The sequence below is a fragment of the Chiloscyllium punctatum genome, chromosome 5, assembly GCF_047496795.1.
Source record: "Chiloscyllium punctatum isolate Juve2018m chromosome 5, sChiPun1.3, whole genome shotgun sequence".
In the NCBI taxonomy this organism is placed as follows: domain Eukaryota; kingdom Metazoa; phylum Chordata; class Chondrichthyes; order Orectolobiformes; family Hemiscylliidae; genus Chiloscyllium; species Chiloscyllium punctatum.
This window is the reverse complement of record NC_092743.1, coordinates 88,876,535-88,889,177: the sequence shown is the minus strand read 5'-3', so window position 1 is coordinate 88,889,177 and position 12,643 is coordinate 88,876,535. Positions and strand designations below refer to the sequence as shown.

General features: G+C 42.3%; 1 protein-coding gene across 1 annotated transcript in view; it reads right to left on the bottom strand.

Moving 5' to 3' along the window:
• Positions 1-9,163, bottom strand: part of grhl2b (grainyhead-like transcription factor 2b) — a 153,265-nt gene extending 144,102 nt beyond the window's left edge. Inside the window, exon 1 of the mRNA XM_072570711.1 lies at positions 8,767-9,163. Within this exon, the coding sequence (XP_072426812.1) occupies positions 8,767-8,786 (20 nt within the window). The 5' untranslated portion in view covers positions 8,787-9,163. The remainder of the gene's footprint in view (positions 1-8,766) is intronic.
• Between the last annotated feature and the right edge of the window lie 3,480 nt (positions 9,164-12,643).

Genomic DNA, 12,643 nt, shown 5'->3' with positions numbered 1-12,643 from the left:
CAGTTTTGAAAACTCCAGATATCCCTCAATACTTTGAGATCTATTTATTGGAACGGAGCTTGTATACTTTTAACACAGAATGTTTCAGAGCCAAGATCAATCCTGTCTTCACCAAAGGATGCCACACATACATTTCCAAACCAGATCATTGGGTAACAATGAACAGCAGACAGTAATGAATGCGGGAAAGAAGTTGATGCAATACCCTTACTGAGATGAGCTCCTGTAATTAGCATTGATTATACTCCTACTCTACAACTTACTTTAGGAACATAGGAACAGGAGTAGATCATTCAGGCTGTTGAGCCTGCTCCACCATAAATTTGTCTGTTGCAAAACTTAGATCCAAGATTACATTTCAAGCCTGAAGGGGAAACCCCATTGCATTTCAGGTCCAAAATCTTAATCACTCAGCCATGACAACTGCAATTCTCACTGAACCACAAGGAAAACTAAGGCTGTGCTAGTGTAACGGTAAACAAGTAGGAGGTTGGAAGAACACAGCAAACCAGGCAGCATCAGGAGGTGGAGAAGTTGATGTTTCAGGTATAACCCTTCTTCAGGAACTATCCAGTTCCCCACCACCAATATTCTCCTCCACCTTGCTGAACTGTGCCTCATAGAAAGCAAAATAATAATAAAATCAAGCACTTTTAGGAGACAATTAGAAGGAAGATACAGCTCAATTGTAATACATTCAAAAGCCAACTACAGAAATGTACTGTTTAAGATCTGGAAACAGCTTGATGATTTTCCCAGTCAAGAATAGAGTTTAACAAAATCATTATGGATGAGGATGACGATTCACCTCAATTTAGGACATACATTTGAAAAGATCCTAAAGTCTTCCTATTCTAGTACCCAGCTGTTTCTTAAATAATTCCAGGGAGTTTTTCCTCCATAACTCTATCTGCAAATTCACTTCATTTGCTTCCAATCTTTGATTAAAATAACTTCTAAATACTAATACTCTCTTTGATTTTGATAAGATAAAATTAGTGTCACGTTCTACATTTTACAATTGAAAATAGTTTTCAGATTTACCTTTCCCATTTTATCATCCTGCAAATGTCTGAATCATCAAATCTCAAACACTTACATTCAAGCTCAAAACTTGCCATTAGTCTTATTATTTAGACCATTGACACAAACCAGGCCTATGGCTGTGTGAACAGATCTGAACACAGTTCACAAGGCAAGGTTTACTAGAGCTTCATATACCTTGGAAGTGATGTAACCTATCCCATTCTTCAGATTACGCAGGTCAAGATTCTGTTAGCATTGCTGAATCCTGTTCAATTTTATTCATACCTATCTTAATAGAATACATGCCTTGTCCAGTTTTCCTTCCTATGTGCAGTACTTTACACTTATTCAAAGTAAATAGAATTTGGCTTTGCACTATCAATTCACACATTTTATTCTTGATTTATTCTGTAACTTCTGAACAACATTCCCAATTTCAATGTTGTTCCTGGCTTAGACTACTCAAAAAATTGACAATTATACTTTTTAGATACTATCTTTTGTAGTCTCCTTTTAGTTTCTAGAATACATTAAAAATCATTAACATCACTTAGAAACATTAGTGGCCTCAACTCTGGCATCCTATTCAATACTCTGGTTCAACGTTATTCTTCAAATAGCCTCACTATGGTTTTTACCAATTGGCCATTTATCTTATCTATTTACAAGATTTACCCCCAAAGCTTTGATTCAATTAATATTATTTCTTGAACTTACACCAATACTATTTGGAAGTCAGGGTACAACACTGCACAGCACTCTCCATTGTCCAACTGGATTAAAGCTAAAAGGTAAAGTTGCCATAGTCCCAGTCTCTCATCAGAGAGAGATAACTGGTGGTGAGTTTAACCTAAAGGTCACCACACCTCAGGCAAGGGGTAAGTTTGACAATTTGGGACCTTTGTGGTAACCTTAGCCAGTACGAGAATTGAATCTGCGCAGTTGTTGTCATTCTCCATTGCAAACCAGTCATCCTGCCAACTGAACTACTAAGTTTCACTATTTGAGAGTAAATGCCACCATTAAAAGCCTGACGTTCAACGCATAGCCGATGCTTAATTATTTATCTTCAGCTAAAGATGAACCCCAACAACCCTTGTTATAGAACACTTCATTATTTGGCGTCGGGGGTTCCTGAGCTAAAGAGAGAAAAGATTCAACATTGTTCAGGTACATTACTCAATGCTTGCTAAATCAAAGCATTTAAGCTGAATTGGCCTCCTCACTTTCTTGCCCACTCCCTCAAATTAACTGTACAGGGCTCACAAAAGAACTGCTATAATAACATGCTTACTGGCTACTGGCATTTATGGAACCAAACTCCACTGTGAGTCATTAGTTTCAAGAATGGGGGAAACAAAAGCAGTACAAAAACAAAATCTATAGCGATTGATATTACAGTACAGACACAATGAACCCGTCAGTTTAGTAATGTTGGCCAAGAATCATATATGTCAATTTTCATTCTTGACATTTTTGGTAGATCACCAATAACTGGGTGACACAGTGACTCAGTAGTTAGCACTGCTGCCTCATACCGCCAGGGACCTGGGTTCAATTCCTGCCTCGGGCGACTGTCTGTGTGGAGTTTTGCACATTCTCCCTGTGTCTGTGTGGGTTTCTTCCCACAATCCAAAAAGATGTGCAGGTCAGGTGAATTGGCCATACTAAATTGCACCTAACACGATGGGCATTAGTCAGGGTAGGGGAATGGGTCTGGGTGGGTTACTCTTTGGAGGGTCAGTGTGGACTTATTGGGTCGAAGGGCCTGTTTCCTTACTGTAGGGAATCTAATCGATCCCTGCTTTTTGACCACTGAAATATTTTCTATTCATCACTTTGAAAAGGAGGTACCAGGATGCATATGATGCATTTGTGACCTGATCACAAACAGTACTCAAAATGCACAAATCACATTTCCAGTGCAATGCCTACTTGGGAAAGGATTCTCAATATGCAATTAAACTGGATATTTTTCAGAGGTATTCTTGTACAAACCACATTGTCCTTGAAGCTTACAGTAAAAGAATTGAACAAAAATTTGATACTTTTCCCCCTATTGATTTTACTTTACCCCAACCTTTTGTCTCAAAATTGGTACTCAAATGCATTATTGCCTATTTGCCTAATTTAACCCATTTTATATGCAATGACAGAAACTTATTTGTAGTGCTACCTCCATATTGCAAGGAAAAGATATTTTAGCAAATACAGCTTAATAAAGCTGCTTCAATTATATGTACGTCAGAACCGTTAAACTCCATAAGAATGACATCCATGATCAACTGTGGACAGGCATTTAACTGAACTGCACTCATTTTAAAACATTATTCATTTAGTTATGGTATAAATGAAGAGCAACTTTTATTGATTTTCTCCAAATTTACCCTGCTTGTTCGGGTCACCTGGTGTTTAAAGCTAAAAGTAATATTTCCAAAAATAACTTTAACTCAACAATAAAAATGAACTTTATATTATCATAGTAAAACCAGAACATGCTGGAAATAATCAAAAGGCCAGACAGCACCCGTGTAGAGAGAGGAAAAGTCATGATTATTGACCGGAAACACTAACAACATTTCTCCGACTGTAGATGCTCTCCGACCTGGATATTTTTAACATTGGGGAAGGTGAGGACTGCAGATCAGTCGAAAAATGTGGTGCTGAAAAAGCACAGCCAGTCAGGCAGCATCCAAGAAGCAGGAGAGTCAACGTTTTGAGCATAAGTTCTTCATCAGGATTCCTGAAGAACAGCTCACGCTCAAAACTTTGACTGTCCTGCTCCTCAGATGCTGCCTGACTGGCTGTGCTTTTCCAGCACCACATTTTTTGACTACTTTTAACATATCCTGTTTTCAATTGCAATTTTCAGCATCTGCAGTATTTGGCTCTTCGCTATCCACTTATGGACAGGATGCTGTTATGAGTCTGCTCTGAAATAGATAAGCATGCTAGCTTTCAGCATGTTCTAGTTTTGTTCTGTCATTGTGATGTATCAGTGATTCTGCTATCTTCAAGTACAGTCTGCTAGTTTATTGTTGTAATAAATCAAATTGCTTAAGGGTGTCAATATGAGAAAAGAAATCCAGTATCAAACAGGATGGACACAAAGAGGTGGAATCAAAAAGTTTCAAATCACCCTCTATTAACCTTCTGCAGGGCTATTTAGAGATTTGTTCCCTTCCCTCTTTCCTTTTTATTTCTTCATTGGAAATTATGTCTTGGGGATGAGGTGACATAGTGGTATTGTCACTAGGCTAGTAATTCAGAGAGCCAGGAGATTTGGAGACCATATTTGAATATCACCACAGGAAATGTGACATTTGAATTCCACTCATAAATCTGAATTCAGAAGTTAGCTTATTGGCGAGCATTAATGCATGGTCAGGTCACGGTGAGATCATCAGGTTTACTAATTTGGAGATCAACCCTAGTTCAATGAAGAGCACAAGAAGGCATGGAAGACATGAAAGACATGACAGATACACTTAAAACTAAGATGTCAACTTGTGGAGTTTTAACACAGGAGTACTTGCTTGTCAAACAGCAGAAGCAGCATCTGATAGACAGGTTTAAGTGATCCCACAACATGTTGGTCAGACCGGAGCTCTGCTGTCCTGCCATATCCAGTTATGAATTGCATTGGACAACTAAACAACTAATAGGAGGAGGCAACTTTACAAATATCCCATCTAATGGTGAGGGAGCCCAGCACAGCAAAGACAAGGCTGAAGAATTTGTAAACATCTTCAGTCAAAAGAACCAAGTGGATGATGCATCTCATCCTCCCCCTGATATCCCCAACATCTCAGATGCCAGTCTTTAGCTGATTTGAATCACTTCTTGTGATATCAAAAAAATGGCTGAAGGCATTGGATATTGCAAAGGCTACAGACCCTGACAACATCCAATAACAGTACTGAAGACAGGTACTCCAGAACTTGCCACACCTCAACCATGCTGTTTCAGTACATGTACAACACCAGTACTGCCTCTTGATACTAAATGGCATTATCATTTCCAAATACCCCGCTAATCCCAATCTGGATTAACATTAACCAAAATTTGAAAAGGAGTAGACATTTAAATACAAGAGCTGGTCAAATTAATTACTTCCCATCTTCCCCAAAGTCTGTCCACCATCTACAAGTTAGAAGTGTGATGGAACACTCTCTACTTGGCTGCATGAGTGTGACCCTAAGACGAGCAGTGTGCTCAAGAAGAGCAGTAGTGCCTAGGGTGAAACATCCATTTGATTGGCATCCCATCTACTACTTTCAACTTTCACTCCTGATGCACTGCGGGAGCCATGGTGTACCATCAGTAAAATGCAATGGAGCAACTCATCAAGGTTCCTTAAACAACACTTTGTAAACTAATAATCTTTACAAATCTAGAAGGATAAGGGCAGCAGATGTTTAGGAACACCTGTTAATTCCTTGCAAGACACACATCTTCCAGAGTTAGAAATATATCACCATCTCTTCACTGTGGAACACACAAAGTCCTGGAACTCCCTCCCTAATAACACTGAGGTTATCTGTAAACTCCAGGGATTGCAGTAATTTGGGGCAGCAGCTTACCACTACCTTCTCAATGGCATTGAAAGATGGGCAATAAATGCTGGCTTAGCCAACAATGCCCACATCCCACAAACAAATCAAAAAACTTGAGGTTCCTGCAATCTTAGGACTAGACTCCACACTCGTTTAAAAAGTAGATAATAAGTCTATACAATGGTGGTTGTTAAAGCAACTATCAACCCCTCTTCCCACACCACCACACCATAAACAAACCTGTTGTTTCTAGAGAGAGCAAGATATCAACAAGTAATTGTTGGCTGGGATCCACTACTATGTGATAAAAAGGGTTCATTCTGTAAATTGGTAGCCAGTGAGAAGCACCTGCAGCAAGAAACATTCAAGTGACTCAAAGCCAAAGCCAGTCGCAATGATAGACAAAGTCCTAATTTTGTTTAAAAACCCTTCTGCATAAGGAAAACCTCATCTATCCACATGTTCTTGGACCTGCCTTGCAGATCTCCAAGCAACCACGTAGTAACTTTTTTTTCTGATAAAAGTCAAAATATTTACACATTAATTATGAGTCTATCAGCATATCCCTAAAAGTAAATCAAGAGTGAATACAATCTAATAAATTGTGGATTTCAAAAATGGTGAAATGCAAGTGAATAACATAAGTGAAGGTTGCACCTAAGACAGTGGAATTCCTGTTAAATAAAAAGAACTGAGTGATATGAGCCTTCAGTAGCTCTGGCTGGATAAAAGCTGTTTGCTGAAACAACCCATAGAGTCGACCAGAGAGAAGAGCAACCAGAAGCCAGAGGGAATTTGCATGTTTTGGAAAATAGTCAGTCATACAGCATGGAAACAGACCCTTCACTCCAACCAGTCCCTGCTGACCATAATCCCAAACTAAATAGTCCTACCTGCCTGGGCTTGGCCCACATCACACCAACATTTCTTGTTCGCGTACTTATCTGAATGTCTTTTAAACATTCCAATTGTACCCCTATCCACTACTTCCCCTGGAGGTTCATTCCAAACATGAACCAGTCTCTGTGCAAAACACATTGTCCGTCATGTCTTTTTAAAATTTTTCTCCTTTCACCTTAAAAACATGTCCCCTAGACTTGAAATTCCCCACCTTGGGCAAAAGACACTTGCTATTCACCTTATTTATATGCCTCAAGATTTTATAACCTCTATAAGGTCAAACCTCAATCTCTTACACCCCAGTAAAAAAAGTCCCAGCCTATCCAACATCTCCTTATAATTCAAACCCTCCATTCTCAGTAACATCTTGGTAAATCTTTTCTGAACACTGACCACCTTAGTAATATCCTTTCTATAACAGGGCAACCAAAACTGGATACAGTACTCCAGAAGAGGCCTCACCAATGTCTTATACAACCTCAAGATGATGCCTCGACTCCTATCTTCAACGGTCTGAGCAATAAAGGCAAGTATGCTTAACCATCCTGTCTACATGTGATACAAGCTTCAAAGAACAATGTACCTGAACCCCTAGCTGTCTCTAGAACAAAGTAACTCTGAAGGATTAAACTGCATTTATTTCAAAGCTAGAGGTCTTACAGGTAAGGCTGATGATATCTGGGCATGTTTGCAAGCATAGAGTTGGGATATCATATCTACAATAGATAATTGGCTGAGGGATGGACAGGGCTCAGTGTTCCAAATTTCAAATGCTATTGGAAAGATAGAAAGAGAGGCAAAAGAGGAGGGGAGTAGCATCTTTTATTAAGGAAAATATTACTTCTTTAACTAGACAGGATATTTCGGCGGGATCATCCAGTGAAACTATATGGTAGAAATTACAAATAAAATAGGGACAATCATCTTGATGGGACTGGCTCCCCAATAGTCAGAGGGAAACTGAGCTACAAATATGTACAGCCATCTCAGATATATGCAAGAATAATAGTTGTAATAGTCAGGGTTTCAAATTACTTCACGTATGGAAGAGGGTGTGTATGTGTTGATCTCTTCTCATTTTAAAAACATTAGCAAACTCCATTAACAAAAAGGCTGGATAGGCTGGGACTTTTTTGACTGCAGCCTGGGGTTTGAGAAGTGATCTGATAGAAGTTTATAAAATAATGAGAGGCATAGATAAGAGTTAATGGCAGTTGTCTTTTCCCTAGGATGGGGGAATTTCAAGACAAGGGATCATATTTTTAAGGTGAGAGGAGAGAGATTTGAAAAAAGAAATGAGACATTTTTTACACAGAGGGAATGAACATGTGCAATGAACTTCCTGAGAAAGTAGTGGATGCGGGTCTAATTACAACATTTAAAAACTTTTGGATAGATAAATGAATAGATAAAGTTTGGAGGGATATGGGGCGGGAGCAGGCAGATGGGACTAGTTTAGTTTGGAATTATGTTCAGCATGGACTGGTTGGAATAAAGCGCCTGTTTTTGTGCTGTATGACTCTGTCAACTTGAAGGGGGAGAAGACAAGGATGAAACAGGGGAAGGGTGATGTGGGGTGTGGGGGATGAGGAACAACGTGAGGCAGGAGGAAGAGAGAGGGGCATCGACGGGGGGGGGGGGGGGGCAAGAGTGAGGAGAGGGAGGATGATGAGGTGGTCGAGGTTTTTAGGTGGGAGTGAGGGGTGTAGGGGAATTGGGTCACGTGGGGGGTGGGTGAGTGAGTGGAACGAAAGGGGTTGAAGTCGAGTTGCAGAAATAGGAGCCTGGGACCAGGGCAGAAAATGCAGCCGAGTTACAGGTGAGGGGCCCGGCGGAAAAGTGCAGCCGAGTCCAAGGTGAGCAGCACAGGTCCTGGGGGAGTCGGGTGCCTCATAGCCCCGCCCCATCCCCAACACCCGCGGGGGGTACAGACCATTGACTCAAGACCAAACTCAACCAAGTTCACCTCCTCGGTTGGGGAGGGCGCAAACTCAGTTTGAAAACAGTATTCCCCCCCCCCCTTTCCCATGTCCCAGCAGAAAATGGCCGATGGTGGGGGGGGGGGACATGGAAAACGCTCTTTGTATCATCGGATTCCAGGATGATCGCTTGAAAGGATCTCAAAGATATGTTGATAATAATCACAAGTTCGGGTCTGGTGTGTGGATAAAGACACTGGTTTGTCGAGTTGAGAATTGGGGGGGGGAGGTTGGTTGAAGACAAGAGACCATTAAAGATAAAGCCGAGGATAAAAGAGACAGACAGAACCAGTATGTTCACTTACTTGTCCGTCTCCTGTGACATATTTCTCCGGCTCCTCTTGCGAAACTGGACTTTCAAGTCGGTGCGGTACGGTCTGGCGGCAGAACCTGAGCTACAGGTAATTCCTCTTTTCGACTTTCTGCAGAACCGGTGCGATGAGTACAGTCCCACGGTAACCCTGCTCTACATGAGACTTGCAGGGCTGCATAAAGCGGGGGGGGGGGGTGAGAATAAAATCAAAACCCCTTTACTCAAAAAAAACAGACTACACCATGGGTGGGCGCTAAAGCAATGTATGATTAGGGAATTTCCAAAACAAAAAGCAAGCGTATATACAGATATGTGGAAAAATTCAGATTTCAGTTGGGTGAGGTGCTGGAGGTAAAAGTTGCGTTTTTTTTCCAGGCTGAGCGCTTTCAGATTCCAGGAGGCGGTACCGACGTCGAAACCAGGTAAGTGACTGGATGAAAGGTGCATCGATCCGCCCACCTCAACTGCACATAGACTGAATCAGAGACAGTGAGGTTACTGTACCTGAGAGGGAGAGGGAGCCAAGGGTGTTTAATCGGAGAGAAATGTCGCAAATTCAGGCGAATTCAGATTTTGACACCAACGCCAGGGGAATCGGAGAAGAGGTCATATGGAAGTTTTGACACCAAGTAGACCGCTGGAGTCCGGATTTTGTTTGCTAAGTTGAAGGAAACAACATGAAGATAGAGCTAAGCAATTAAGATGAAGTTAAACAACTGAAAGAAAATAGTGTACCAGTGGAAATAAGTGCCCGGAGAGGGATTGCAAGTACTGTTTGTTGTAATAACATTACGCAGGTCTTCCTGAAAGAACATGTCACAGTGTAACATGTTGAGTGTGCTTGGAAATTTGAAAGGGTGCATTGGTGCTCTTTGTTATGTGTATCAGTAGAAATGTATTGTTACTTATTGCAAAGTACTGTACTTCTTGGTTAGGATTGCAGCATAATTGTTAATCATTCAATTGGTGTATCAACACCATGAGGTACACTGTCAACCACCTTCTGCTCTAACACATGTTAGCACTGCAGTTGACTTGAAATTGAATAAAATCATCCCATGAATAGTTTTACAATTTTAATTTTTTTCCAAAGCTAACAATTTGGGGAAGTTTCAAGGCAGTAACTTAATTTCAGAATTCAGATGACAGTTATCCAAACCATCAGTTTTAACACCACTTGATTAGATTACTGCTCTGTGATTACACAAGATACTGTATCCATTATTCACCTTCCAAGTACAAGCTTGTATACATGGCAGTTGTTAGCTTAAGAGATATGGGTGATAGTCAATCTTTGGTACTTATTCACACCTTTTAACAAAGCCACATTTGAAATGTTATTTAAATTAAAACAGAAAATGCTGGAGAAACTCAGCAGGTCTGGCAGCAACTTGGAGAAAGAATAGAACTAACGTTTTGAGTCCAAAGACTCTTATTCAGTATTGTGTGTTACTTAACTGTGCAGGTCATGAAGAAAATACTTAGGTTTGATCTCTCGTCTGTAATAAGCTATTTGGAGAATGACATCAATTATTTGTAAATGTACTTTGCACAGGAAGTGGAGGAAATGCATCAATGTTTTCCCCACCTGATCGCTATTCAGTAGCTTCTGAAAATTAAATATTTTTGTTATAGCATTAGAAACAAAAACTAACAAGTATGGTCTCTGTCAAGAGAAGTAACTTGTTCTGAAGTGCCCCTTAATATTCATCTTTTACCTAGTTGTGGTAAAATGAGTCATTTCAATAAGATACCAGTGTGCTGGTCAATCCTGAAAATGTGTTGCTGGAAAAGCGCAGCAGGTCAGGCAGCATCCAAGGAGCAAGAGAATCGACATTTCGGGCATGAGCCCTTCTCCTGCTCCTTGGATGCTGCCTGACCTGCTGCACTTTTCCAGCAACACATTTTCAGCTCTGATTTCCAGCATCTGCAAACCTCCCATTCTCCTGCTGGTCAATCCTGTCCAAATATCAGTTATTGTGCTCAGCAGAGTAGGGGATGACATTGAAACATAAGTGGTGAAATTTATAATACTGTACTGTAATGTGGGAGAGACAATAATTGGGATGTTTGGCAGAAAGCGTAAGAGAGGTAGGAGCCATTACCACAAAAACACTAACTATCTGACAGTTCAAACTATTGGAATTTCCGATCAAAGTTTTAGTGTTGTGGCCCTGGGGAGTCAGCAATGAAAGTTAACTTTGGAAGAATTGTGAGTAAAGGGCAAAGCAGTTGATAAAATAAATAATAAGCACAATATAACAAGGAAGAAACTGATTATATCCAGGGCTTAACAATAGAGAAACCGGACAATATTATATAAACGGAGGTGAAAAGTGTGGTGCTGGAAAAGCGCAGCAGGCCAGGCAGCATCCGAGGAGCAGGAGAATCAAGGTGTCGGGCATAGGCCCTTCTTCAGGAATGAGGGTGGTGTGCCAAGCGGGCTGAGATAAAAGGGGGAGGGGTGCTGAGAATACAATAAGTGGAAGGAGGTGAGGGTGAGGGTGATAGGCCAGAGAGGGGGTGGGGGCGGAGAGGTCGGAAAGAAGATTGCAGGGCAAAAGGGCGGTGCTGAATCCGAGGCTTGGGACTGAGATCAGGTGGGGGGAAGGGAAATGAGGAAGGTGGAGAAATCTGCATTCATCCTGTGTGGTTGGAGGGTTCCTAGGCGCTCTTCCTCCAGGCCTCTTGTGGCCAGGGTGTGGCGATGGAGGAGGCCAAGGACCTCGAGGCAGTTGGTTTGATTGGTGCGGGTGTCCCAGAGGTGTTCCCTGAAACATTTCACAATTAGGCGGCATGTCTCCCCAATGTAGAGGAGATCGCATCAGGTGCAGTGGATACAGTAAATGATGTGTGTGGAGGTGCAGGTGAATTTGCGACGGATGTGGAAGGATCCATTGGGGCCTTGGAGGGAGGTGAGGGGGGAGGTGTGGGCGCAAGTTTTGCACTTGCAGTTGCAGGGGAAGGTGCCGGGTGTGGAGGTTGGGTTGGTGGGGGGTGTGGACCTGACGAGGGAGTCGCGGAGGGAATGGTCTCTCCGGAACACTGATAGGGGTGGGGTCTGTTTGGAGGTGGCGGAAATGACGGAGGATGATACGATGTATCCGGAGGTTGGTGGGGTGGAAGGTGGGGACCAGTAGAGTTCTGTCCTGGTGGTGATTGGAGGGGCGGGGTTCAAGAGCGGAGGTGCGGGAAGTGGAGGAGATGCAGTGGAGAGCATCGTCAACCACGTCAGAGGGGAAATTGCAGTCTTTGAAGAAGGAGGCCATTTGGGTTGTTCGGTAGTGGAATTGGTCTTCCTGGGAGCAGATGCGGCGGAGGCGATGGAATTGGGAATACGGGATAGTGTTTTTACAGTGGGCAGGGTAGGAGGAGGTGTAATCTAGGTAGTTGTGGGAGTCGGTCAGTTTATAGTAAATGTCTGTGTTGAGTCAGTCGTCCAAGATAGAAATGGAGAGGTCTAGGAAGGGGAGGGAGGAATCTGAGACGGTCCAGGTAAATTTGAGGTCGGGGTGGAAGGTGTTAGTAAAGTGGATGAACTGTTCAACCTCCTCGTGGGAGCATGAGGTAGCGCCAATACATTCATCGATGTAGCGGAGGAAAAGGTGGGGGGTGATGCCAATGTAGCTGCGGAAGATGGACTGTTCCACATATCCGATGAAGAGGCAGGCATAACTGGGGCCCATGCGGGTGCCCATGGCTACTCCTTTGGTTTGGATGAAGTGGGAGGGTTGGAAGAGAAGCTGTTAAGAGTGAGGACCAGTTCAGTCAGTCGAAGGAGGGTGTCAGTGGAAGGGTACTGGTTGGTCAGTGTGAGAGGAAGAAGCGGATGGCTTTGAGGCCTTCATGATGGTGGATGGGAGTGTATA